We start from the raw sequence: 27453 nt of genomic DNA on the forward strand, positions 1-27453 counted from the left end.
GATTAATTGTTTTCACTGTCAGGAATGTTCACCTTAATTCTAGGTTGGATGTTTCTTTGATAAATGTCTACCTGTTACTTCTTGTCCTGCCCTCAGGTGCTTTGGAAAACAAGCTCTTCTCCATCACAGCCCCTGCAATTTTGGAAGACTGCTATCATGTTGCCCCTAGTCTTTCTCTTCCTTAGACTAGATACCCCCAGTTCCTGCAACTTTTCATTACAGGTAGGGCTCAATTTACAACAATTCACTTAGTGACCGGTCGAAGTTACAACAGCATGGGAAAAAGTGATTGTTTTTTCACACTAAGCGACCGTTGCAGCCTTCCCATGGTCACGTGATCAAAATTCAGACGTTTGGCAACTGATTCATATTTATGACGATTATAGTGTCCCTGGGGAGGTGTCACGTGATCCCCTTTTGGGACCTTGCAAAGTCAAGGGAAAGTCCTGTTTCTGGACTTCCAGAACTTCTGGGAGGGCCATTTTTCACCCTCCCAGAGCCTCTGCACGAACCCTGTACTTACCCGCACCCAAAACAGGCCACACAGAGACTCCTGGGTGGGGCGGGGTGGGGTGGGGTGGGCAGGGCCACCCAGTCGGTTCAACTACCAGTTTGGTGAACCAGATGTAAATTTAGCATCCGGTTCGTTTGAACCATTCCAAGTCGGCTGAATCCCATCCCTGGTTTTAAGCCTCCAGACCCCTAATCATCTTTGTTGCTCTTCTCCGCCCTCCTAGCAAAGTCAGTTTTATAGATAGTCTTCAACTTACAACAGTTTCTTTAGTGACCGTTCGAAGTTACTACGACACTGAAAAAAAGCTATTCACACTTACAACCATTGCAGCAACTCCAGGGTCATGGGATGAAAATTCAGATGCTTGGCAACTGACTCATATTTATGACAGCTGCAGTGTCCCAAGGTTGTGTGAATCTCCTTTGGTGACCTTCTGACCAGCAATCTCAATGGGAAAACCAGATTTATTTAACACCCGTATAACCAATATAACATGTTCAGCAATTCAGAAAGATCTCGTTTCACGAGAGAAATGTCAGGCTCCACTGTGGTCATAATTTTGAAGACTACCTATATTTCCTGCCACTGCCTGCTTTGTGTTTTATGCTTGTTTGTTTGTTTTTTTAAAAAGCAGGGTGGTTTTTTTTGTTATTATTATTCTCTTGCTTTGTTGTCACATCAGAGCCTTTGAAATGCATTTCTTTAGAGTTTTTTAATTCCAAAAGGCAGAACAGAAATAATAGCAATAGCACTTAGACTTACATATCGCTTTATAAGGCTTTACGGCCCTCTCAAAGTGGTTTACAGAGTCAGCCTCTTGCCCCCAACAATATGGGTTTTCTCGTTTTACCCACCTCGGAAGGATGGAAGGCTGAGTCAACCTGGAGCCTGGTGGGATTTGAACTGCCAAATTGTAGGCAGCAGAAGTAGCTTGCAGCACTGCACTCTAACCACTACGTCACAGAGGCTCCTCATAATGCTCAGTTGCAAGAAAAAAAGACCGTGGAGATTTGTGCCGCAGGAGAAAAAAAAAAAACTGGGATTTTTAGGTGGCTCTCGGCCTACACTTCATGAGCTCCCTGATTTTTTTTTTTTCCACACAAACGTCTCCAAAGTATTTCCCTTAATAAAGCTTCCAGAAAGACTTGGGAGTTTCCTTTTATTTTGTTTTTTTGCTGAGATGACTCACTGAGCGTATAATGGCTTGGCAAGAAGATAATAGTGGCAGAATTGATTCACCCTGCAAACATCAAGCTTCTGCTCCCAGCCCACAAACACACACACACACACAGAGCAAGAAGGGGGCCCTCCTTTTGTGTACCAGCTTGGATTTATTTACTGTGTCTCTTTGCAATTAATAAATTGCAAGGTTTGGAATTTGAGGCAGGAAGGAATGTGTAAGCCTTATGTAAGCTTTAAAAGAAAAAATATCCAGAAAGCACAAAGATCTACGGGTAAGGAGAGACAAGTCTTGGACAATCTTGAACTACGCCGCCTATGGTTGGCCTTAAGAGTAGTACACAAAATTATCAGCTACAATATCCTACCAGTCAGTGACTACTTCAGCTTCAACCACAGCAATACAAGAGCGCACAACAGATACAAACTCAATGTAAACTGCTCCAAACTTGATTGCAGAAAGTACGACTTCAGCAACAGAGTGGTCAATGCCTGGAATGCACTCCCTGACTCTGTTGTTACATCCTCTAACCCCCACTCCTTTAACCTCAAACTATCCACTATTGACCTCACCCCATTCCTAAGAGGTCTGTAAGGGGGCGTGCATAAGTGCACCGTCGTGCCTCCGTCCCTGTGCTATTGTCCCCATTTATTTGTACCTATTTCCTGTAACCTTACTCATGTTTATACATATACCTATTACCTTGTAAGCGATTGACAAATCAGATAAATAAATAAAATAAAAATAAATAAATAAACAAAAGAATCCTTACATTGTTGTTTGCCAATCAGGCAGAGAAGTTAAAGTAGGGTGCAGAATGAAAGGGCTGGAAGGGACCTTGGAGATCTTCTAGTCCAGCCCCTGGCTCCAGCAGGAAACCCTACATTGTTTCAGACAAATGGCTATCCAGTCTCTTCTGCAAATGAGAAGAATGAGTAATTCAGCTGAATACAAGGGAGCTTGCTAGAGATGGGAGCTTTTTAACAAAATCAGGGAGAGAAGCAACCTAGAACTAAAGAAGAAATTTCTTAAGTCAGAACAATTAATCGGGGGAACAATTTGCCCCCAAAAGTTGTAAATGCTCCAACACCAGAATTTTTAAAGGAGAAATTGGATAACCATTTGTCTGAAATGATGTGGGGTTTCCTGCCTAGGCAGGGGGTTGGACTAGAAGACCTCCAAGGTCCCCTTCCAACTCTTTTATTCTATTCTATTGTAAAACGTAAAACTGGGCAGAGAACCCTTTTGCTACAATTTTTAAAGCCCACCCCTGCTCAAAATCCTCCAAACCAGTCAGACGAGTTAAAAACAATCCTGTTCAGATCCCCGTGACAGGCTTACTGGGAAAATGAACTGACTCTGGGCCTATCTGACCATCCTTTGCATGGGAGAGTTGTCAGAAAGAGGCCATTTCTTTGACTTCTTCACAAAGGTCATTGCCTGAGATGAGGCAACAGAAATCTTGATAAATCCTGAAATACCATGTATGGTATTCAGCTTTGTTCGGGTATTTTCCCACGTCATTATAGTTGTGCTTTTAAAGTGGTAGCAACATTTCGGCAGAATCTCATCTGCCATCGTCAGGCTTCTGTATAGTGTTTGTCTGTGAGTCAGACTTTCACAGCTGAACAGAAACGGCTGTGAAAGTATATAGATATATATATATATCAACATATGCCAAAAGTCCCGTGGCCCAAAGCCAGTGGAGAAACTGAGACTGAAAAGAGATTGGATATTTCAGCAAGAGTCAGTAAGCAACTCTGCAACTCTGAGATTCAGAAAGGAGTTAGGTTTAACTTTGCACCAGGTAGAAGTGTTAGCTCGGGTTGACTTAAGGTTTCAGAATAACAGTGTTGAAAGGGACCTTTTAGGTCTTCTAGTCCAACACCCTGCTCAAGCAGGAGAACTTATACCATTCTGGACAAATGGCTCTACAGATTTTTTTTTTTAAAAAGTCTCCAGTGACGAGAAAAGTCAATAGGGAATCCAGATTCACTTAACAACCAGGTTACCAATTTGTTATGTCTCACCTGTACAAACAAAGTAATAAGTCCAAATCTCCAACTGAAACACAAATAAGCAGGCAAGTCCGGTAATTACAGGGTTAAATTCCTTAAGCCGACAACATTCTTGGCAGTCTCACGCAAGCTGCCTGCCAAGTCCGATAAGGAAGCAGGAACATAAATCACAGGCTGTCACCACACACAGGATAATTCTGAAGCTTCTCTCACTAAATAATACATTGTCCCAAACAAGAACCCAGAGCTAACACACCCACTTTTATTCCCTGTGGGGCATGTCAGTCCCTCATCTCATTCTCTGATTCGTCCTTTCTTTCCGCGTTGCATCTCACGCTTTTGCCTGCATCTTTGCCTCGCATCAAACCAACATTCCTCAGCCAGAGGCTCTGATACGCCCTCCTGGTTATCTGCCGACACCTGAGGCACAACCGGGGAGGAAGGTCTTGCCGAAGAGGAAAGTCCTGGGGAGGAAGGCAATACCAAATCCTCTAACAAAGCAGGCTCAAACCTCAGAGCCAAATCCTCCTCTTCTTCATTGTCCAAGTCTGTGTCCTCTAACAGAGCTGGCTCAAACCTCCGAGTCACAACACCAATTTATCAACTGCAATGATTCACTTAACAAGGGCGGCAAGAAAGGTAGTTAAATGGGGCAAAACTCACTTAACAGACATCTCACTTAGAAACATAAATCATCATCATCTTTTAATGACCACATAATCCCTTGTGGGGCAGAGTCTAGGCAACTAAATGGAGCTGAGTGTTTACTCGCCAGGTGCCCTTCCTGTTGCTAATACGGAGTTATATTCAGCAGATATATTCTCATCATGCCCAGAGAACGAAATATCTGCCTCTGTCATTGCCTCAGCTGAGCAGCTCTGAAATCATTACCCTGACAGCCTCTGCCTAGGATTGATTGTGAGGTGAGAGCTCCATCACTAGGCCACCTCACCACTCACTTAGAAGCATAAACGTTGGCTTCACTTGTGGTTGTAAATCAAGGACTGCCTGAATTCTTCCCCAAAATCTCCTCCAGAAAGAATTCAAGGGCTATGAATTTTAAAGGCAAACTCTGAAGTAATCACCTGATCAGCTTGGAATTTGGGATAAATGTCAGAATAGGCCCTCGCTCCTAAAAGTCCAGCCATGATTTAGTTCAGATCTCTTGACCATCAAAGAAGAACGTTAGTCAAGGCATGCATTCATGCCCAATGAATGGCTTTCTTGTTGATTTATTTTTCAGTAAGTCAAGAATCCAAGCATTGCAATTCTGATCCCACGCTGGAAAAAAAATCTTGGCCTGTTTTGGGTATTTGATTACTGTGTAAGAATATAAAGCAGATTCTTAGTCTCGAGCCACTGGAGATTGATAACTGCAACTTCATATATCTATTCTTCATCCCAGCTCTTTCCCCAAAAGGAACCCCTACAAAAATACCACAAAGAAGAGGGAGTCAAGCTGTTCTCCAAAGCACCTGAAGGCAGGACAAGAAACAATGGAGAGAAACTAACCAAGGAGAGAAGCAACCGAGAACTAAGGAGAAATTTCCTGGTGGTGAGAACCATTAACCAGTGGAACATCTTGCCTCCAGAAGTTGTGGATGCTCCATCACTGGAGGTTTTTAAGAAGAGATTGGATAACCATTTGTCTGAAATGGCATAGGTCTCCTGCTTGAGCAAGGGGTTGGATTAGAAAACCTCCCAAGGTCCCTTCCAACGCTGCTGGAACTCTGTCTTCCATGTTGGAACTGATGACCAATGGGACATGCCATTAAAAGAGAAATCCAGAGATGGTGGTTCACACCGGTTCATGCGAACCGGTAGTTAAGATTCAGCGCAGCTCGGTGAACCAGGAAATCCCACCACTGGCTGATTCTGCCCCTGCTCATTTTTTGGCCTGTTTTTTGACCCATTTTTCAGGCTATTTTCAGCCATTGTGGGGCATGTTTTCAGGCTGCATTTTCAGGCTGTTTTCAGGCCATTTTTCAGGCTGTTTTCAGGCTGCCTTTTTGGACTGTTTTCAAGCCATTTTCTGGCCATTTGGGGGGCCGTTTTCAGACCGTTTTCAGGGAGGCAGGGCTGGGTGTGATGAGTGACATCACCCACCCAATCACAAGACCAACCGGTATACCTACCCAATCAGAGAACTGCTTGTTAAGTGATTCCAATCCCACCATTGGAGAAATCCATGAACTAGATGCATGCTAAAATAGGAGATAGGACAGAGTTCAAAAACCTGAGGTTTTTTTTTTTTTTTTTTGCAGAGCGACTTCCTTTATCCCTCATCAGTTTCTAGGATGTGGCAGATAGCATGAAAACTACATATAAATCATGGTTGTTTGTAGCACTGGGCTCCAAATGAGAAAGAATGCAGAGAAGAATGACAAAGATGGCGAGGCAATTGAAGGTTAAATCCCATGAAGATTGATTGTCCCAGGAACTGTGTGTGTTTAGCCTAAACAAAAAAGAATAAGAGGCTAGTAACTTTCCAAAACCGCGAAGGATATAAATCCTTCCATTCCCCAACATTCAGTGAGAACCGAAGAAGCTTCGTGAATGAGAAGCAAAATGTTTTCAAGGAAAAAAACAAGAAAGTCCAGGTGCCTTTCAGAAAAGCACCTCAGGGACAACTATGACCTGGATGACTGAGAATCCTCATATACTCCATCCTTCTCTCCCTCCTCCTCTCTCCCCCTCCCTCTCCCTATATATATATAGTAAGGTCTATCTATTTTATCTCTATCATTTCTCTCTCTCTCTCTCTCTCTCTCTCTCTCTCTCTCACTCCCCCTAATCTAATCTATCACCTATCTGTCTATCATTATCTGTCTATTTATATCTATCATTCTCTCTATTCTCTCTATCTAATCTATTGTCTGTCTGTCTGTCTATCATTATCTGTCTATTTATATCTATCATTTTCTCTATCTCTCTTTCTCTCTAATCTATTGTCTGTCTGTCTATCATTGTCTATATCTATCACTCTCTCTGTCTCTCTAACCTATCGTCTGTCTATCATTATCTATTTATATCTATCATTTTCTCTATCTCTCTTTCTCTCTATTGTCTGTCTGTCTATCATTGTCTATTTATATCTATCATTCTCTCTCTGCCTCTCTAATCTATCTTCTGTCTATCATTATCTGTCTATTTATATATAATTCTCTCTATTCTTTCTCTAATCTATCGTCTGTCTGTCTATCATTGTCTATTTATATCTATAATGCTCTCTCCCTTTTCTCTCTAATCTATCTTCTGTCTGTCTATCATTATCTGTCTATTTATATCTATCATTTTCTCTCTCTCTTTCTCTCTAATCTATTGTCTGTCTGTCTATCATTATCTGTCTATTTATATCGAATTCTCTCTATTCTTTCTATTTAATCTATCATCTTTCTATCATCTATTTATATCTTTTTCTCTATCTTTCTCTCTAATCTATTGTCTGTCTATCATTGCCTATTTATATCTATAATTCTCTCTCCCTTTTCTCTCTAATCTATCTTCTGTCTGTCTCTCATTATCTGTCTATTTATATCTAATTCTTTCTATTCTTTCTATCTAATCTATCATCTTTCTATCATCTGTCTATTTATATCTATCATTTTCTCTATCTTTCTCTCTAATCTATTGTCCGTCTGTCTATCATTGTCGATTTATATCTATAATTCTCTCTCCCTTTTCTCTCTAATCTATCTTCTGTCTGTCTATCATTATCTGTCTATTTATATCTAATTCTTTCTATTCTTTCTATCTAATCTATCATCTTTCTATCATCTGTCTATTTATATCTATCATTTTCTCTATCTTTCTCTCTAATCTATTGTCCGTCTGTCTATCATTGTCTATTTATATCTATAATTCTCTCTCCCTTTTCTCTCTAATTTATCTTCTGTCTGTCTATCATTATCTGTCTATTTATATCTAATTCTCTCTATCATCTACTGTAGCTATCATCTATATTTATCTATCTAATCTATCATCGATCTGTCTAGCTATGTATCATTATCTATTTATCTCTCTCTCTCTCTCTCTCTCTCACACACACACACACACACACACACACACACACACACAGAGTTCTTGCTTAGTTGATTAGCTGGGATTGCTTCCACCCCCCCCCCCCAGGCCCAACATCCTTTGTCTGGTTCAGGTGAGATCCTCCCCCCACCACACGCACACTTTGTTCCTTAATGACTTCTTTCTTTCATCCATTTCCCTTTCATCCATTTCCCATCAGATCATTTCCCTGATCTTTTAGACAAGACTCCTTTTGTCCTTGTCTGATCTGCTCACGGGCCTGCTTCCCCTTTAATTATGACAGCTTCAACCTAATTTCTAAGCCTCCCTTTCTAAAACTGCTGAGATGGTGGCTGGAACCAAACTCACAACCTGTGTAGTTTGTCAGCAGCAGGCGGCAAAAACCACTAAATGTTTTGTGTGTGTGTGTGTGTGTGCGTGTGCCTCGGCTTTGTGGACTGGCACACCTAGCAGAGGGAAAAGGAACAATTGACAATTGGAACAATTGTAGTCCCAATGCCAATTCTGCCATTAATTTACGTTGTTTCTCAACCTTGCCAACTTTATGAGGGGAGGACTTCAACTCCCAGAATTCCCCATTGAAGTTGAAGCCCGCCCATCGTAAAACTGCCGAGGTTAAGAAACACTACTTTGTATCGTATGACAGACATCTTGACCCACTGTGGTTTCTATTAGCCGTCTTTGTGGCACGGTAAAAAGTCCTGAGAAAGTTTGCGTGCAGTGTTTATGCTCATCTGCTTGTATATATAGGAAGTCCTCGACTTACGACTACAACCGAGTCCAACATTTCTGTTGCTAAGCGAGACGTCCAAGCAGAGGTGGGGCTGCACTTTCGTTGACAAGGGGTTCGCTGGTTATCAGCATGTCCTTTGAGGTCCCCTGACCTGAGTGGTGCTCCTGGTTCCTGTAGTCTGCATTTTTTCCCCTCTGGAAATCCATTCCTACTCCCACACCATTCCAAGGGAGTTCATCCCAAATTGCATAGCTAAAAGTCCGTAGAGATTCTCAGTCACTCAGTTTCATGGTTGTCCCAAAGGTGCTTTTTCAAGAGGCGACTGGACTTCCTTGTTAACAAGAACCAAGAGTACTACTTAGGTGATCCTGAGGACACCGATAAACCTCCAGGTGGCCTCAACGACCCTCTAAAAGGGTGCAAATGACCAGCTGCCCGCAAGGAATATAAATCCTTCCATTCCCCACTATCCAGTGGTGGGATTCAATTTTGTTTTTACTACCGGTTCTGTGGGCATGGCGTGACTTGGTGGCCGTGGCAGGGGAAGGATACTACAAAATCCCCATTCCCTCCCCATCCCACTAACCTGCTTTCCAGCTTTGTTCTCCTGTGCAGGGCAACCAAAGGAGACCCAGCCGATCAGCTGGGACTCAATGGGAGGCAGAGAATAGATGGGGGCGGGGCCAGTCAGAGGTGGGATTTGCCGGTTCTCTGAACTACTCAAAATTTCCACTACTGGTTCTCCAGAACTGGTCAGAATCTGCTGAATATCACCTCTGCCACTATCTTGTCATAACTGAAAAAGCGTCTTGGATGAGAAGCAAAAGAAAAAAAACAAGAAAATCCAGTTGCCTCCTGAAAAAGCACCATGACCTAGATGACCGAGGATTTCTACAGACTTCGCTGCTATGTGTTCTTTTAGCTTGACAAAATGATCGACCAATTGGCTAACACCAGGTTTTCCCCCTTGGCTTGTAATATTGCTGCTTTTACGTCCTAATCAGGCATTAATGGTAAATCACAGAATCTGTTCTGACCTCGGCTTCACAAAATCACGAAGCAGACTCCTTGTCCCGACAAAACCCCTTTTTATTAGGCTAATGTGTATTCCAGCAAACAGTTTTTCAAAGGTGAATTACAACCACAGACCTTATCAGGCTTGGAGAGTTGCCAGGCCTATGTCTTCTAAGCGCAACACTGTACAAGGAAATACTTGGCAAAGAGTCTCTGTGAGTCACGAACAAATCTTCACACTAATTAAATGAACTAGTTGTCTCCTGCAAACACCACTCCCTATTTATTTAGCTCCTATTTATTCCCTATGGGAGGGGTCATTCACCATCCTTTACTCCCAAGTTGACCCTTGTTTCTTAGCTGTTCCCTTCACCTGGCAGCTCTGTGCATCTGCACATCAGGAACAGGCTCCAGCTGTTCTTCTACCCCACTGATCTCCAACTCCAAAAGCAGCTGATGACTGGCCCCAATTTTGCCTCTGACACAGACTCCTTGTCAGAACCTTCCCCAGACCCTCACTGTTCGAGTCTGTGGCCAGCTCTGCTGGCTGCTGGTGGGCCACAACAGAATCACTTTAATAGCCCTTAAAATTTCCACCCATTAAATGTATCCTTCCCCCCAAAATGAACAGGAGGATAAGGGCCAAATTCAAGAATTTGCAGTCGTTCATAACTATAATAGTAGAATTGGTAAGATGTTCCATAAAAAAAACCCCAGCCCAACGGGTTAAAATTCGTATGCCAAAATAATACTTCCTTTGCAAAAACGTCATCTTAAATCTTTATTAAGTATGAAAATTTCTCCAACTTAAATTACATCCCAGTTTTAAGCTTAAAGCAAGACGGTCAATTTAGAGACAAAAACTTTATATACAAGTGGGTAGGGCTTTAGCTTTACAAATATAGTATCTTTCCAAGAGTAGATTCCTTTTAATAAGATTTAAAAACTTACAGAGGAAAAAAAAATTAAGAACATCCAAACTAAATAAAGCATTTAAAAACGAAATATATACTTTTAGAAATGCTATTCAAAATGCAAAGTTAATAACTGGAGATTCTTTGTACGAAGGGAGGAGACTTTCTAAAATGGCTTCAGACCATCTCTCGGTCTCTTCTGATAGCACAACAAAGAATCATGCTGAAGATCATGCCAAAAATCTGAAAAAGAAATAATATAATGTATTATTATATTACATACTAGCTCGACACTTGTGCTTCACTACGAAACTATGTGGTTGGGCTCAGCTTTTGGGGAGGAAAATAGGGAATTTTTTTTTGCCTCTGCCTACCAGCATCGATTCATCTGGCTAGCGTCCTGTCAGTAAGTGAGAGAGTTGAGGGCTGTTTGGACACTGAAAGAGTATTTCCTCTGTGAGCAAGAAGGAGACAGTAAGGAGCCTGGGCATGGCTTAGCTCAGCTATTCTATATTAAAGCTGCTTGGAGCTGTGAAACTAAAACTGAAACTCCTCTCCTCTGCTTCTGTTTTGCACTTGGAAGAGTTTTCTTTTCAGGTGGGGAAAGGGAGTAAACTCCTTAGCATCAGAGCGTGGTAATAATAATAATAATAATAATAATAATAATAATAATAATAATAATAATAATAATAATAATAATAATAATAATAATAATAATAATAATAATATAGGACATACTAATGCTCTAATGGTCATTTCGAACAATCCTTTCTTAGTGAGCACCTAGAAGCCTAGAGGAACATATGTGCCAAATTTCAAGTTTGTACGCTTTATGGTTCTGGAGATTTTGTGATGACGTGTGAGTGGTATTTTGCTTTTATATATATGTATATGTATGTGTATGTGTATGTGTATGTGTATATGTATATGTATGTATAATATATATATATATTGAAGAATTGCAAGACAAACCAGTGAATTTATATACATGTTTTTGAAACAACTGTAGCCAGTTCAACGTTTCAAGACTTGGTCCTTAAAGTTTAAAGTAAATATTTACAGAGTTCTTTGGCAGAGCCTACTGCATAAAAATAAATGGTACCATAACTATTAAACCAACAATCTCAAAATTTGGAAGAAGGTTGCATTCATGTTTAGTTGTAGCATAATTGAGCCACACCTGAGAGGAGAATCAAGTTCTATTCAGGGAAATAGGAATTTAGGAACTAGGTATGTCTAAGCCTAATGAAGAGAAGAGAAGGATTGGGGACGGAGGGGATGATAGCAATCTTATTTTATTTTTATTTATTATTTATTAAATTTATCGGCCATTCATCTTACTACAGGGTAACTCTTGGTGGCTTACAACATTAAAAAGGTAAAATAATAGCAAAAGAGATAAAATAATAGTAGCTTTTGCTAGTGTTAATTTGTTTATGATATTCCTTCCTTCCTTCACCTTCCTCTCTCTCTCTCTCTCTTTCTTTTTCTTTCTTTCTTTCCTTCCTTCTTTCTTTTGATGCTTGTAGTCAGAGGTGGTATTCAGCCAGCGTGGACCGGTTCTGGTGTACTGGTAGCGGAAATTTCAGCTAGTTTGGAGAACCGGCAAATACCACCCCTGGCTGGCCCCGCTTGTCCACCCCTGCTCTTTCCTGTCCTTTATTCTATTGATTTTTAGCTCAACTGATTTGCATGGCAGACTGGATTGCCGCACCTCAGCTGAGCTAAAAAAACAACTCAGGTGTTCTTTGAGTGCTGCGTGCGCAAAGCCCACAAACTGGTAGCACGCGTTTTGGAATCCCACCACTGCTTGTAGTGTTCCGCTTGATCACTTTACGTATTTTTTATAAAACAAATGCCCTATTTGTCATTAAATCAGGATCCAAAAGGTATACAACGGTCACAACTTACCATCACCACAGCAACTCCAATGCCAACAGCTGCAATCAGATTCAACTTGTTTTTGAAGAAGTCATCAATAGCTACAGGGCACGGCTGGAAGAAAAAAGAATTGTATCCTTTGATTTAATTGCACACTCAAAATATTTTGGATGACATTTTTGTAATACTCTTGCTTAAGAGTTCCGTGTTCTGGCCGCACTTAAATCGGTTCTTCTGCCCTACTTTTTGAATTGAGAAAGAGAGACAGAGAGAGAGAAAGAGACAGAGGGAGAGAGAAAGAAAGAAGGACAAAAAGAAAGAGAAGGACAGAAGGTGAATAAGAGAAAGAGAGGGAGAGAGAAAGATAGAAAAGAGAAGGAGAGAAAGAGAGAGTCAGAGACAGCTAGAAAGAAAAAGAAAGAGGAAGAAAGAGGAAGACAGAAAGTGAGTAAGAGAAAGAGAGGGAGAGAGAAAGGAAAGAGAAGGAGAGAAACAGAGACAGACACAGCTAGAAAGAAAGAGAGAGAGAAAGAAAGAGGAAGACAGAAAGTAAGAGAGAGAGAGAGAGAGAGAAAGATAGGAAAAAAGGAGAGAGAAAGAGAGACAGACAACAAGAAAGAAAGAAAGAGAAAGAGAAAGAGAAAGAAAGAAAGAAAGAAAGAAAGAAAGAAAGAAAGAAAGAAAGAAAGAAAGAAAGAAAGAAAGAGGAAGACAGGAAGTGAGTAGAGAAAGAGGGGGAGAGAGAAAGATAGGAAAGAGAAGGTACAAGCAGGCACCGCATCCAAGGTGGGGTTCAACCCATCCAGAACGAAGCAGAACGCTAAAACATTGATCTCTCATCTCTCTTTCGCTCTCCCAGACTGGACTTTGAAACAAAACTTCCAACAAACCTTCCCATTCAAAGATTGAAGAAGTGGCATTTCCCACCCAGTCTCCACTCTGAAGATGTTCATCCTAGATGACAATAAACCTCAGGGGCAGGGGTGGGCTGGGCTGCTGGAGGTTCTCAGGGGTCCGGGAGAGCCCCTAGCTAAGATTCTGTGCAGTTCAGACAACCGCCCAAATCCCACTTCTGGCTGGCCCCACCCACCTCTCCCCTCCCCTCCCAGGAATCCCTCCCGCGGGCCGTTTTGGGTGTGGGTAAGTGCAGGCTGCACACGGAGGCTAGGGGATGGTGAAAAATGGGCCTACCGGAAGTTTGGGACCCGTTTCCGGCCTACAGAGGGCCTTTGGAGCCCGAGGAGGCCATTTTCACCATCCCAGAGGCCTGAGGAAAGCCTCCGGAGCCCGGGAAGGGCAAAAACGCCTCACCCACCATGGTGCAGGAGGCTGACTAGGCCACTCCCACCATAACCACGCCCACCCAGCAACCGGGCAGAGAACCCTTTGCTAAATTTTTGAAGCTGATCCCTGCTGGGGGGAGAGTTGCCCTTGGAATAGATGGATTATTTTGAGGAAGATTGGAATTAAACCTTCCCCCTTCTGTTTGCGAACCCTTGCTTACAATTCTTACAAATTGCAATGGACACTTTCATTCACAACCACCTTTGTTCCTACACGCACAAAGACCTTGACAGCTTTGGGAAGTGGAATTAGCACTCAGATCCTTGGACCTTCTAAGCACAAAATACAATTTGCTTCTTTAAACAAACCAACAAAAAATATATATATCTGACAACGCATGATATCGAGAAGTCAAAATACAAATTTACACTTTCTGCCCCGATACGTACCTTGGGGTTTTCAGGACAGGTATCCTGATAATCAGGCTCGGGAACACCAGACGGACCACAGCAATTCAACTACAGCAAAAAGAAACACATAAGTTGTTTTTTTGGCAGGGGTTTGTTCTCCAACCTTTTTCAATTTAATTTCTGAACATTTCATCACCAGACTAGGTAATGGCATCAGCAGGATTGTCATGCCCCAGCATATAACTTTTATATACTGTTGCTATTCCCTAGCCCCATCTAGTGGCCAGAGGGACAAATATGCCCTTACAAACAATCTTTATATACTGTTGTTTCTCTCTAGCTCCATCTAGTGGCCAGGGAGACAAATACCAAGTATATTGTTTGAAGCTGGGTAAAGGGGTTGAAATTTGTTCAACCCCTTTACGCATCAGCCCGCATTCTCAAAACAAGTGCATGCTGGGAAGCCAGACTCCATTTCCTTTAGCATTTGGAGAAGGCAGAAGCACAAAGAAGAATCCATCTTAATCTGTGGAACATGGTCAACCAAGGACAAACCCACATCCCGCACACAAAGCATCGCTGGTGAGATGCTTATAACTTATTGTTATGTTCAGCAGTAACCAAATACTGCCTATCTTGTATTTGATTCTCATTGTATGTATCCGTATTTTCCCCAGTTTCACCATACCCTGTTCTTCCAATAAAGCACCAAGATCTATGCACACGATCTGTTTTATTGGAGGATAGGTGGGCTGCACACAGACTAATGTGTAGTGAGGACAGAACAAGGATTTTCTGGCCCCATTCCTCTTTAACTTATCAATGTTTTGTGTGTCAGTGTAGTCAGTTGGTTGTGTGATTCATTTGGAGCTTTATTTAAATTCTGAGCAGCCGATTGGTTCTCTAGATGGTCTAGTTTCTTACGTATTCATATGCTGGATTGAGATCAATATGCATGTTAATTGCTCCTTTGGTAGACTATACCAGGCTTCAATAAATTCACATTTGTGGTATGGCCAATGATTTTAGTTCCTTCCCAATTGCACTGTTTATTATTGATGTGGTTTGAGATACGGGATTTTGGGACATGCCATTTAACTGCGAGCTGATGTTCATGACCCTTGTTGTTTGTCCAGAAACGAAGTCCAAGAACATCATTTTTCATCTCCTCACCCATCCAACAACTCTGCACCAATGTGACTGGGCATCCATAATGCACTGACGATATAAACCTGACTGAGGCACCCTTCCCCTACCTCTAGTTATTATTACTACTAGCTGGGCACCCATGTTTGGCTATACTATGTGATCGGGCTTAGTTTTGGGGGAGGAAAATAAGGAGAGAAAAAATTCTGCCTCTGCCTTCCAGCATCCATCGGTATTCATCTGGCTAGCATCCTGTCAGTGTGTGAGACAGTTGAGGGCTGTTTGGAAACTGAAGCAGTATTTGCTGTGTGAAGCAAGAAGGAGACAGCAAGGAGCCTGGGCGTGGCTTAGCTCAACTGTTCTGTACTAAAGCTGCTTGGTGCTGTGAAACTGATAATGACACTGAAACTCCTCTGCTTGCGTTTTGCATTTGGAAGAGATTTCTTTTCAGGTGGGGAGGAGGAGTGGAACTCCTTAGCATCAGAGCGTGTTAATAATAATACATGAAATGCTAATGTTCTGATGGTCATTTTGAACAATTCTTTCTTAGTGAGCACCTAGAAGCTGTGTGTGTGTGTGTGTGTGTGTGTGTGTGTGTAGAAACCAAGAACCAGGGGTGTTGGAATGAGAACAATTTTAATCTGGCCTTCCCTTGAAACTGCTCTCTATGAAACACCCTGCCCAGAATTAAGATTAAAGATGCAAATCAAACATCAACTTACCGCGGTATGGAAGGCCCTCAGACTGCCTTTTATTTTTGTGTCTTTCCTTTTCTCAAATAAGGTGTCATAGAAACTCTGCATTTCTTTAGGGAGCTGGCAAAACAGAAGATACAGGAGAAGAATTGTAGCTGAGGGTTAAAACGAAGGGGTCCTTGGTTGCGCTCTGACCTCGATCGTTTCCTTGCAGACATTTCCTTACCATACTAGGTAACATCCTCAGTGTTACATTGGACAGTGAGAACAATTAACAGCTTGCCATCAAAAGTTGTGGGTGCTCCATTACGGGAGGTTTTTAAGAAGAGATCAGGCAGCCATGTGTCCGGAATGGTATAGGGCGAAACAATGGCACATGTGTCAGAGGTGGCATGCACCGTTGGGCATGTGCGCCGTTGCCAGCTGCTCTTCTGCTGGTGCACACATGCACGCTAGCCAGCTGGTCTTTGCAGGTGCCAGAGCACCAGAAAACAGCCTGGAAAATGGCCTGAAAACACCCCAAAAGCGGTCTGAAAAAAGCCTGGAAACGGCCTGGAAAATGGTCTGAAAACAGCCTGGAAATGGCTGGAGAAATGGCCCAAAAAAAACAGCTGGAAAATGGCTGGAAAAATGGCTGGAAAACAGCCTACAAATGGCCTGGAAAACGTTCCAAAAATGGCCCAGAAACAGCCCAAAAAACAGCCTGGAAATGGCCTGGAACCCCTCCCCCGAAATACCCAGTATATCCATACTCTATAATATGTATCTCTCAGGTCTAGTTTAGTGAAGGAGCAATTACACCTTCTCCCTTCTTCCTCATCCAACACACAATAAATTCTTGAAGTTATCAGGAGAGGTATATTTGTTTCTGGCTGCCTTGAGTCAGAAAAACAATGTAAACCAGAATAACACAACTGATCCGGTCAATTTTGGATGCCTTTAGAGTTTTGTTAGATACAGATCATCAGAGTTGGAAGGGACCTTGTAGATCATCTAGTCCAACCCCCCACCCAAGCGGGAGACCCTACACCATTTCTGACAGATGGGAGTCCAATCTCTTTTTGAAAGTCTCAACTGATGGCACTCCCACAACTTCCGAGGGCAACTTCTGTTCCATTGGTTGATTGTTGTCATCCGTTTGAACTGTGGCTCCCCACACCCAGACCCCAAACCATGAGGACACACTGCAAAATTTCTGAAGGATAAATACAGTATAAGTTTCTCCTACCTTTTCTTTGTTTGAAAATCCCCAGATGGCAGCAGCCACTTCAAGAGCAAAAATGACGAGAAGGAAGGTGAAAAACTAAGGAGGAACAAGGAAGACAAAGAGATATTCATAATGATTGAACACTTTGGACCAATGCAGAAGAATTTACTTAACCATCTTACAGTTCCCGTGATACATTAACACTGAATGCACTTTGGATGTTTTGTCTTGGCTGCACAAGCAAAGGCTTTCATGGATGAGTCAAGTTACTGTTAGGGTAGGCAGATGGGCTGAAAGTAAATATTTTGGCATATCATGATGAGAAGAACATCATTTCATGTTTATATGGCCTTTCCTTCTGAAGACATTTGGAGCAGAGTAACACCCCGCCCCCTAAAAAAAAAGGCTAACAACCAACTCTAAGAACAGTTTGATAAAAGCGATTGTCCAAACAAGCTCCTTTAAATTCAGCAAATCAATGAGAGTCTTAAAAGGGCAGTAAAATAGCAGCCATTCACCAAGATGAGGACAGAGCTGGACGGAGAGTAGTGTCCTGCCATGTGGAAAGGAATAAGGGCTCCTTCCTTGGACAGGTGGTTGGACTAGAACAGGGGTCACCAATCTTTTTGACCTCAGGGACCAGCAAACTCATAATTTTAAATCCCACAAACCAGAGACCCTGGGAAAATCCCCCCAAAAATCTGCAGGAAAATTTCCCACCCTGTTTTATTACTGATCAATCATTCTTTATTTGGGATCGCAGGATACTGTCCCCAGCTCCGTTCTCAGAGGGAAAGAGAGAGAGAGAGAGAGAGACTTTTGGCTTCATGCAAGGAAAGCAGAAGAAGTCTTTCTTTCTCTCCATCAAATTCCGCCAGAAATGAGTCTTTGTGAGACTTGTCACGCTGACACAGCCTCTTGGAGCAGGAGGCCTTGCAGGGTCCCAAAGACTCATTTCTGGAGGAGTTTGGGGGAGAGAAAGAAAGACTTTGGCTGCTTTCCTTGGGTGCAGCCAAAAGCAGCAGAAGAAAGAAGCAGACAGAAGCAGCCCGGTGGTCAGGACAGCGCGTGGGGTGAGTGGGGCAAGTTCCCCCCACCCACTGCCCTTTCCCCCCTCCCCTCACTGCCTCGTGTTGTTTGCAATACTAAGGATGCAAGCCTTGTGTTCCCGCAGGCCATGTCGGCGGCGCAACCTTGTGTTCCCGTGGAGCCTGGGTTAATTGCTTTGGGGGTGCTTTGGGGGTGACATTTCTCTGCGGACCACCAACATTTTCTCATGGACCACTAGTGGATCCTGTCCTACTGGTTGGCAACTACTGGTCTAGAAGACCTCCAAAATCCTTTCCAGCTCTATGATTCTGTGCCTCACTATTTGGGGACACTGTTAGGACAGCCTCATTTTGTGGTCTTTGACACTGAAGCTTTCACGTCCATTTGCTAATGAGCTTGAATGGAGGAAAGGGTTTTCTGTTTTGTTTTGTTTTTCTCTTGACATTGGGGGAATTTGGTCTCAACAGACAACTCTCCGGAGCTCGCAACATCCTTGGTTTGCTGTGATCCTTTGGAGGATTGAGAGTGGGGGGAAGTTAATGGAACTCCTCTTAATGGTCAAAATAAAGGTCAAAAATAAAGATGGAAAACCTTTATCTTTATCTATGGAGATTCTCAGTCGTCCTGGTCATCAGGGTTGTCCCAAAGGTGCTTTCTCTTCACGAGGTAACTGGACTTTCTGGTTTGTTTGTTTGTTCTTAAAGACATTTTGCTTCTCATCCAAGGAGCTTCATCAGCTCTGATTAGATGGTGAGGAATGGAAGGATTTGTATTCCTTGCAGACAGCTGGTCATTTGCATCCTTTTAGAGGGTGGTTGAGGCCACCTGGAGGTTTATCTGTGTCCTGAGTGGTGTAAGTGGGGGTGGAGCCTTCTCGGAACTGCTGAAAGGACTGTGTTTCTGTAGGATGTTTTCTGCTCTGTGTCCCTTCACTGTTGAACACAGGTGCAGGCTGTTGGGGAACACAGACAAACCTCCAAGTGGCCTCAATGACTTTCTGAAAAGAATGCAAATGACCAGCTGTCTGCAAGGAGTATAAATCCTTCCATTCCCCACCATCCAGTCAGAGCCGAAGAAGCTTCTTGGACGAGAAGTGAAATGTCTTCAAAGAAAAACCAGAAAGTCCAGTTGCCTCTTGGAAAAAGCGCCTTCGGGACTTTGTCTTAATCTTTTTTTTCAGGTTTTGTCTTTTTTTTTCTCAGGTGGGGAAAGCTTACTTTGGTTTTTCCAAGTCTCAACCTGGATCTGAGCTTCCAAACTGATCTCTCTCTCTCTCACTCTCCCCCTCCCTCCTTCCTTCCCTCCCTCTCTTTCTCAAATAATCTGGACCAAGATCAGACCATCGTCTTTGCAAAAGAACTTTCTGCAAATACAGTATGCAAATAGGAACCGGTTCTGTGGCACAAACAAAATCCTAACACACATCACTCGCTGCATTTAGAGCCTCTCTGGGTCATGTGTAATGAATTAAACATGTTTCCTTGGCTCTATTTTTAGATGGTGGGGAGCGAAAGCTCCAGGAATGAAATGGTCTAATTTTAAGGCAGCATCTCGCCCTGATGTGTGTGTTTGTGTGAAGACTTACCAAGCCAAGCATACACTGGGACTCCTGTATTGCTCCACAGCATCCCAAGAAGCCAACCAGCATTATGAGGGCGCCAGCACCGATGAGAATGTAAACCCCTATGGAGGAAAGAGGAGGAGAGGAGGAGGAGGAGGAGGAGGAGGAGGAGGAGGAGGAGGAGGAGGAGGAGGAGGAGGAGGAGGAGGAGGAGGAGGAGGAGGAAGGAAGGAAGGAAGGAAGGAAGGAAGGAAGGAAGGAAGGAAGGAAGAAAGAGAGGAAAAGGAAAAGGGAGGAGGAGGAAGAGAGGAGGAGGAGAAAAGGAGGAGGAGGAGAAGAGGAAGAAGGAGGAGGAGGAGGAGGAAAAGGAGAAGAGGAAGGAGGAGAGGAGGAGAGAGGAGGAGGAGAGGAGGAGAGAAGGAGGAAGAAGAAGAGGAAGAAGAGAAGAAGAAGAAGAAGAAGAAGAGGAAGAGAAGAGAAGAAGAAGAAGAAGAAGAAGAAGAAGAAGAAGAAGAAGAAGAAGAAGAAGAAGAAGAAGAAGAAGAAGAAGAAGAAGAAGAAGAAGAAGAAGAAGAAGAAGAAGAAAGAAGAATTGTTATATGACATGGAAACTGCTAAGATCCTCAATCCTTCGGGCACCTTCTCTTAATGAGTTCAACCAAGGCAGCATTAACCTGGCAAGGAAGGACAACTAGCTCGGGTTTCCTGACTGGGGTTCCTTGTGTTTGTGAATCTGATCCCGGCCATCATCCATGTCTCGACTGCATTTACACCAATGGCTGTCATCTTTCCTTGCATCACCTAATCACTTGGGTGGTCCTTTTTGTCCCTTCTAGGGTGGTAGCCTGGAAACAAGGAGGCTGTGAGTTCTAGTCCTGCCTTAGCTAGAAAAGCCAGCTGGGTGACTGTGAGCCAATCACTAAGAGACTATGAGTTCTAGTCCTGCCTTAGGCAGGAAAGCCAGCTGGGTGACTGAGAGTTCTTTGAGCTAATCACCAGGAGACTGAGAGTTCTAATCCCGCTTTAGGTATGAAAGCCAGCTGAGTGACTTTGGGCCAATTACCAGATTTGTGAGTTCTAATCCTGCCTTAGGCAAGAAAGCTGGCTGGGTGACTTTTCTCAGCCCAACCCACCTCACAAGGAGGAAGGAGTATAATGTATGCTTGCCAGCTTGAGTTACTTCTAAAACAGGGGTCTTCAAACTTGACAGCTTTAAGACTTGTGGACTTCAACTCCCAGAATTCCTCCTCCAGTCATGTTAGCTCAGGAATTCTGGGAGTTGAAGTCCACAAGTCTTAAACTTGCCTAGTTTGAGTACCCTTGTAAGTAATAAAAGCAGGCTAAAATTCTAGTAAATGAACAAATAAGGGTCACAACTGCAATTGCTTATCAAAATTCATTCACCAGATCGACCATTTTGAATTTCTTCCTGAATTATTTCAAGATGGAAATAGCTGTTTTCTGAAGGGTAGCCGTGCATCTATTTTGCAGAATCGCCAGGTGCTACAAGTTTAAGCAATACTACCATAGCAGCTTTAGCTATTATTCTCTTCCATCTCCCCCATTTCCACCCACAAATACCACAAATACCAGTTGCACACACACACACACACATATATATATATTTTCCATAAAGGAAGCCAAGGACGGTTGCTTGCAATGCAGTGGAGAACGTTGATCAGTTAATGGCTGTTTTGCAAACATTCTTTTATTATCTTTATGAAAGCACTGCCTGGTTGACCTCAAAGGAAAACTGGGTGTTTTTTGGGGGCTGGGCATGTCTTTAAAAAAATGCTTCAGGAGACCTCACACAAACTCTGTGGCTGGAAAAAAAATATTTTTTTTGTCTCTGTTTGGAAGATCCAACTAATGTTTGTGCATGCCACTCCCCTCCCCCCCCCCCCCCCAAGTTTGCACAGAAGCTTGAACAAAAAGCACCAATGGTTTTAGAGGATAATTTTGCTCAGGTCAGCACTTCTGGGAAACCCTTTCACCACCCACGTTAAGGGTCGATGAAATTGTCTTGCATTAAAACGGGTTTTTATTCCAATTACCAGGCCTGCATTTCTCAGGGATTAAAAAAAAAAAAAAACACCATGGAAGAACAATCCTGAAACGTTTTAAACTTGAAAAGGAATTCTACAACGCCAAAGCCAAACCTCTGGATTCTCCAAAGGGGAAAAATGTGGCTAGCCTTGGAATGCAAAGAATTTGAAATGTCCAGTTTTGAAAAAGCTCAGCCTAAAGCAAAATTTTGGCTGCTCGTAGCTGGACCAGAGCTGCAGAAACCCAACTAGGAAAAAAAAAATCTCTGTATCATTGGGCAGCCTGTGATGTTTCTCTGTGTTCTAGATGTGTCTGTATGTGGGTATATGCAGAATGGTTATCTATTGAGAGCTGAATGCAATGAAATTTTATTTTAATGTATGCTTAGTTACATTTAAAGTGAGAAAGCTATTCTATTCTATTCTATTCTATTCTATTCTATTCTATTCTATTCCATCCCATTCTATTTTATTCTATTCTATCCTATTCTATCCTAATCCTAATTCCCAAAGGTAAACGTTCCCCTCACACATGCTAGTCGTTTCCAGCTCTAGGGGGCCGTGCTCATCTCCATTATAAAACCGAAGAGCCAGTGCTGTCCGAAGACATCTCCATGGTCATGTGGCTGGCATGACTAAATGCCGAAGGTGCACGGAACTCTGTTACCTTCCCACCAAAGGGGTCCCTTCTTTTTCTACTTGCATTTTTATATGCTTTTGAACTGCTAGGTTGGCAGAAGCTGGGATAAGTGACGGGAGCTCCCTCCGTTATACGGCACTAGGAATTCAACCCGCCAAACTGCTGACCTTTCTGATCGGCAAGCTCAGCGTCTTAGCCACAGAGCCACCATGTCCCTTTTAATAATCTTTTAATGATTTCTCATGCAGTGTTTTTCAATCTTGGGAAGTTTAAGAAAGCTGGGCCAAGTCCACCCATCTTAAACTTCCCAAGTGTCAACCCTGTAGCTGGCCCGACCTAAGCCATTTCGAGGCTTCAGTCTTGTCACACTGGAGTTGAGGGATAGGGAGGGGAGAATAGAAATACCTGGGGGTTTGTAGTGAAAACAAAATACTTTCCCCTGGGAACCAAGGACATTCCCACAGATGGTCACAGAGGGGAGGAATGATGTTACCAGGCAACCAGACAGCACCTTGATTGGACCACGTGACTGAGTGTTTGGGAAAAACCTTCACTTTTAATTAGATGAAACCGCGGGAACATTCAGAGTCGGTTTTCACCAACTTGAGCCAATATGATATATCCAATAAACTATTATTTGAGGAACCTACCCACCTCAGAATTCTGTTTTGCTATGGGCATAGTACTTGGAACCCTGACACCAAGGATGAAAAAAATACTGTATTCTGAAGAGGAGAGGGCGATGTTTAATCCTTGGTCTACATGCCTTGATTTGTTTTGATCTAGCATAACTTAACAGGAACCCAAGCTGAACTCTCAAGATACATTATTTAATGTTCTGCCCTCTCTCTACAACAGGAGCTTCTTATGAAATTACGCTCTCCATCCTCCCAATAAGCCTTAAGAAGCAGCTGCATCCACGGGTGGGATTCAAACATCCCAGCAACCGGTTCGCTACCCGGTTGCTGGGCGGGCATGGCCATGGTGGCTGTGGCCTACCAGAACTTCCAGGAGGGCTGTTTTTCACCTTCTCCAGGGTCCGGAGGCTTCTCTCGGGCCTCTGGGAGGGTGAAAACGGCCTCCCCCGGGGTCCGGAGGCCCTCTGGAAGCCGGAAACAGGCCCATTTCCGGACTTCTGGAAGACCCATTTTCCCTCCATCCAGTTTGCCCAAACTGGTCCAAATGGGCTGAATCCCACCCCCTGGCTGCATCTCTCTATGAACCTGAGAGGCTCTTGATGATTTTTACCTGTGTAGAAATTCGAAGTACTTTCATTTGATTCGAAGATGTCTTTGTTCTGTGAATCAAAGCGAAGCCATAGTCCAATGCCGAGGACAGCTGTGCCAGCAAGCTGTGGAGAAGCGAAGACAGAGAGATTCCGTGGTTGAGGTGGCTTGAATTCCCCACTCAGGACAGCCATCAGGTCTACCCGGTTCAACCCACCCTTGACCTTCAGTTCTGCGTGTCTGGGCATGAGCCTCCACGAAGGGAATTCTTCAGGAAAGGTCTTTAGGAGCTGCTAAAGGAAACCCGTGGGATGGAAACCATGCCCTTCCCCTGCTAATTGAGGGCAAAAATGGCTTTGGGGGTCCTATCCTAAAGGATGCACACAACCCCAGCTTTGTCCACCATGTTCTGACCCAACTCCTCAAACACGACAAAATCCTCTGAAGTGAACTCAAAGATTCCTTTATTAGGAGCACCAACAGCCCCCGGCAAAAAGTTTCTCTCTCAACGTAGGCTAACAAATCTGTCCAGCAGGGAGATGAATAGTTGTCTGCCACATCTGTTCACCTCTGGTTCCTGCCTTTTATCCCCAGAGCTAGGATAGGGCTTCGCTAGCAGCAGTAGCTCTTCCATCCCAAGGACCGGCCCATAGATTTCCACTGCTCTCCTCTCCTCTGCAGTCTGTGCACCTATTTGTCAGGCACTGGACCCAGCTGTTCCTCCTCTTCCTCATCAGCTACCTCCAGACCTGGGGGCTGTTGACTCTCCATCTGAGGGCTGACAGACGGCCCAGGCTCCGCCTCTCTCTCTCTCTCTCTCTCTCTCTGCCAGCTCCATTCCCTCTTCCCCCTCGGAGCTCTCAGGTTGCCTTGATGTCGACCCTGACTTCCATGCCTCCTCCTCCTCCTCTGATTTGGCTGCTGGAGGACCTGGTGGCCAAGAGGCCACAACACACCAACTGTCACATCCTAAGCATCATTCTCCCTCTGGCAACCCTGAATCACCCCCTCCGCCCAGTTCAGAAGCAGATAGGAAGAAAGATGGTTAGAAGTGGAGGAACATTAAAAACGGACCCAACGGAGGCCAAACGAAGAGGAGCAACGGAAGCAAGGAAGTGTCGTTATTGTGTTGCGTCTGCAAAATGAGCCAGTGTTTCACCCGACACGATCTGTCTTTCACAAGGAGGATGGGAAGGGGGAATCACAACAGCTGATGGCTCAGCCGAGGAATCTACATCGACCTTGGTAGACAAACTGCATTGTATCTGCCTTTTGCAGTTTTGTCGTGAGGGATTCTTTTCAGTTTCTCAGGAACACGGTGAGGCCCTTTGGAGGGATCAGAGCCAACTATGTGCTTCCTGAGCTGTGCCTTTGGGAGTCAATGTTACAAAAGGGGGAAAAAAACCTGGAACTTGGAACCTAGTGAAGCACTTAGTTTTTTGATAACAGACTATTTATACAGTTTTTGCAGTTACCTGGGAGTCTCCCCCTGACACCTGGAGGTGTTTTAATGCTTGCACCCAGATCAACTACAGTTCCACGTGGATGACAAAAAGTCTGGCTATTCCATTACTGAGAACGTCTGCCCCTCCGATTCTGAACCCCTCCAGCAGTTTTTGACAGTTTTAAGTCAATTTCACAACCTTCCTAGTTTATTTTTCCCAGCCTAGGCAAGCAAGGACACCCCCTGCAAATCTTGCCTAACCAGCCCATCGTTGGAAGTAACATCATTGTTTCCCTGCCAATTTCCACACCGCAGTCTGGAGCTATAGTCACAACAGTTGGGAAAGCATGTGACGATTACAACAATGGGTCATGCCATCATTGCTGATTTCAAAAGAAGAGGAACGCAGAAGTAAGTCCGTGTAATAACAGGTTAGGGAAATACAATTCATTGGATTCAGCGAGGCTTGAAAGGCCCCTGGTGATGCAGAACGGTTAAAATTCAGCATGGCAGGCTAACTCTGCCCACCGCCAGGGGTTCAATTCTGATGGGGCCTCCCATCCGTCCGAGGTCAGTAAAATGTGGACCCAGATTGTTGGGACGGGCAACAGGCTGACTCTGTCAACTGCTTAGAGAGGGCTGGAAAGCAGCATGTAAATCTACGTGCTATTGCTATTGCTACTTCAAGTTAGCACTATTCATGTGTTGCTGGCATTTCTATCCCACCTTGAAGCATTGTTTGGAGGAGGTGGATCAGTGGTGAAATGCTACCGGTTGGCCGACCAACCGGTAGCACAAAAAAGCTCTGACGACCAGCTGAGAGGAGAAAGAAAAGCGCAGGACCTGCCCCCTGCGCTTTTCTCTTCTTTATCCTCTCAACTGATCAGTGCAGCCGAGCCTCAGCTGGTGTTTGGAAAGCTGTGCGTGTGCATGTTAGGTGTGCGCATGCATGCACACGTGAAGGGCGCAATCATCAAATCGGTAGGGAAACTGGTAGAATCCCACCACTGGGGTGTATCATTCCTTAATTGTACCCACTCCTCCCCACAAACAAGCCCCCAAAGACATTGAGAGATAGGTGGGCTGAAATGATAATTAAATCACAGATTGGTGGTTGAATGGGGGGGCGGGGGCTTGAACCCGAGTCTCTTCACCCCCCTTCACGGCTCAGCAAAAGCTAAGGGGTGCATTTTGAAATCCAAGGGAATCTGGGAACCCCAATTAAGAGAAGTTAAGAACCAGGATGGGACCAGAAGCCAGTTAGAAAATAACCACAGTTTGTAGAGGAGGAGGGGAAGAGGAAGCACTGCAAAGCAGGGCAATTAAGTCAATGATTTATACGCTGTCATGATAAGGAAGAACACAGAGGGACATAAAAGAGCTTTCAGGACATTTGCTTTGCGTTGCATTGGTAGAGCAATGGTAAGCTGCGGCCGGAGTTGCCAAAATTAAACAATAATTAAAATGAAGTTTAAACTTGGAAAACAATAGCAGTGGAAGAGTGTTCTCTTGTCTCCATGAGGAACAAAAAAATATTACATTTTTCTATGACCTCTGCTACCAACAGAGAACAGCATGAGATAGTGGGAAGAGGGAAGGGGTGCCCATTGTCACAATTTCAGAGGTCCGCTAACAACACATAATGCCCACACGTGCAAATGCATCTTCCCTATGCAGAGATAGATGGGGAGGAGTTATAGTTTAAATTCAACCAAGGTTTACCAATACACACTTACAAAGGAGCTCAGTGTGAAGCTGAACATTCAAGACAAGTGATACATCCCTCAAAAGACACTTTCCAGAACTTGGGGAATCTCTGGATGTTTGGCCACAATTCCCACCATTGCAAACCATCATGGTCTCACTAACCAGAGTCAATGGAACTTTTCACCCATCAACCAACATAATCCAGTCGGTCGTTCTGTAGTTCTTTTACTAAACCAAAGTTGGCTCAACATTTAGGTGTCTATTGAGAATCTCCACCTGACATACTGTCCATGCAGGGTGTTTTTCCCCATAATTGTTGGGACTCTGATAATTCCCAGCCATCATAGTTAATTTTTAAGCAAAGGGTTCCTCTCACACATACATGCTAGTTGTTTCTGGCTCTAGGGGCGGTGCTCATCTCTGTTTCAAAGCCGAAGAGCCAGTGCTGTCTGAAAACGTCTCCATGGTCATGTGGCCGGCATGACTAAACACCAAAGATGGCGCATGAAACGCTGTTCCCTTCCCACCAAAGGGGTCCCTATTTCTCTACTTACATTTTTACATGCTTTTGAACTGCTAGGTTGGCAGAAGCTGGGACAAGTAACGGGAGCTCACTCCGTTATGTGGCGTTAGGGATTCGAACTGCCAAACTGCTGGCCTTTCTGATCACCAAGCTCAGCGTCTTAGCCACTGAGCTGCCACGTCCCTATAGTTAATTTTAGACATATGTAAATTGGTTCCGT

At 43.7% G+C, this 27453-nt stretch overlaps 1 protein-coding gene across 1 annotated transcript in view; it reads right to left on the minus strand.

Annotated features, from left to right (window-relative positions):
• Positions 1–10271: 10271 nt before the first annotated feature.
• The window catches only part of CD9 (CD9 molecule), a 33141-nt gene continuing 15959 nt past the window's right edge, over positions 10272–27453 (minus strand). The window contains exons 2-8 of the mRNA XM_087934245.1: positions 23582–23684; positions 19673–19770; positions 17059–17133; positions 15858–15950; positions 14029–14097; positions 12326–12409; positions 10272–10657 (exon numbers count right to left, since the gene is read on the minus strand). Of these exons, the coding sequence (XP_087790371.1) occupies positions 10592–10657; positions 12326–12409; positions 14029–14097; positions 15858–15950; positions 17059–17133; positions 19673–19770; positions 23582–23684 (588 nt within the window). The 3' untranslated portion in view covers positions 10272–10591. The remainder of the gene's footprint in view (positions 10658–12325; positions 12410–14028; positions 14098–15857; positions 15951–17058; positions 17134–19672; positions 19771–23581; positions 23685–27453) is intronic.

This window comes from Pseudonaja textilis, chromosome 5, assembly GCF_049901715.1.
Source record: "Pseudonaja textilis isolate UNSWEBS1 chromosome 5, rPseTex1.2, whole genome shotgun sequence".
NCBI lineage: Eukaryota > Metazoa > Chordata > Lepidosauria > Squamata > Elapidae > Pseudonaja > Pseudonaja textilis.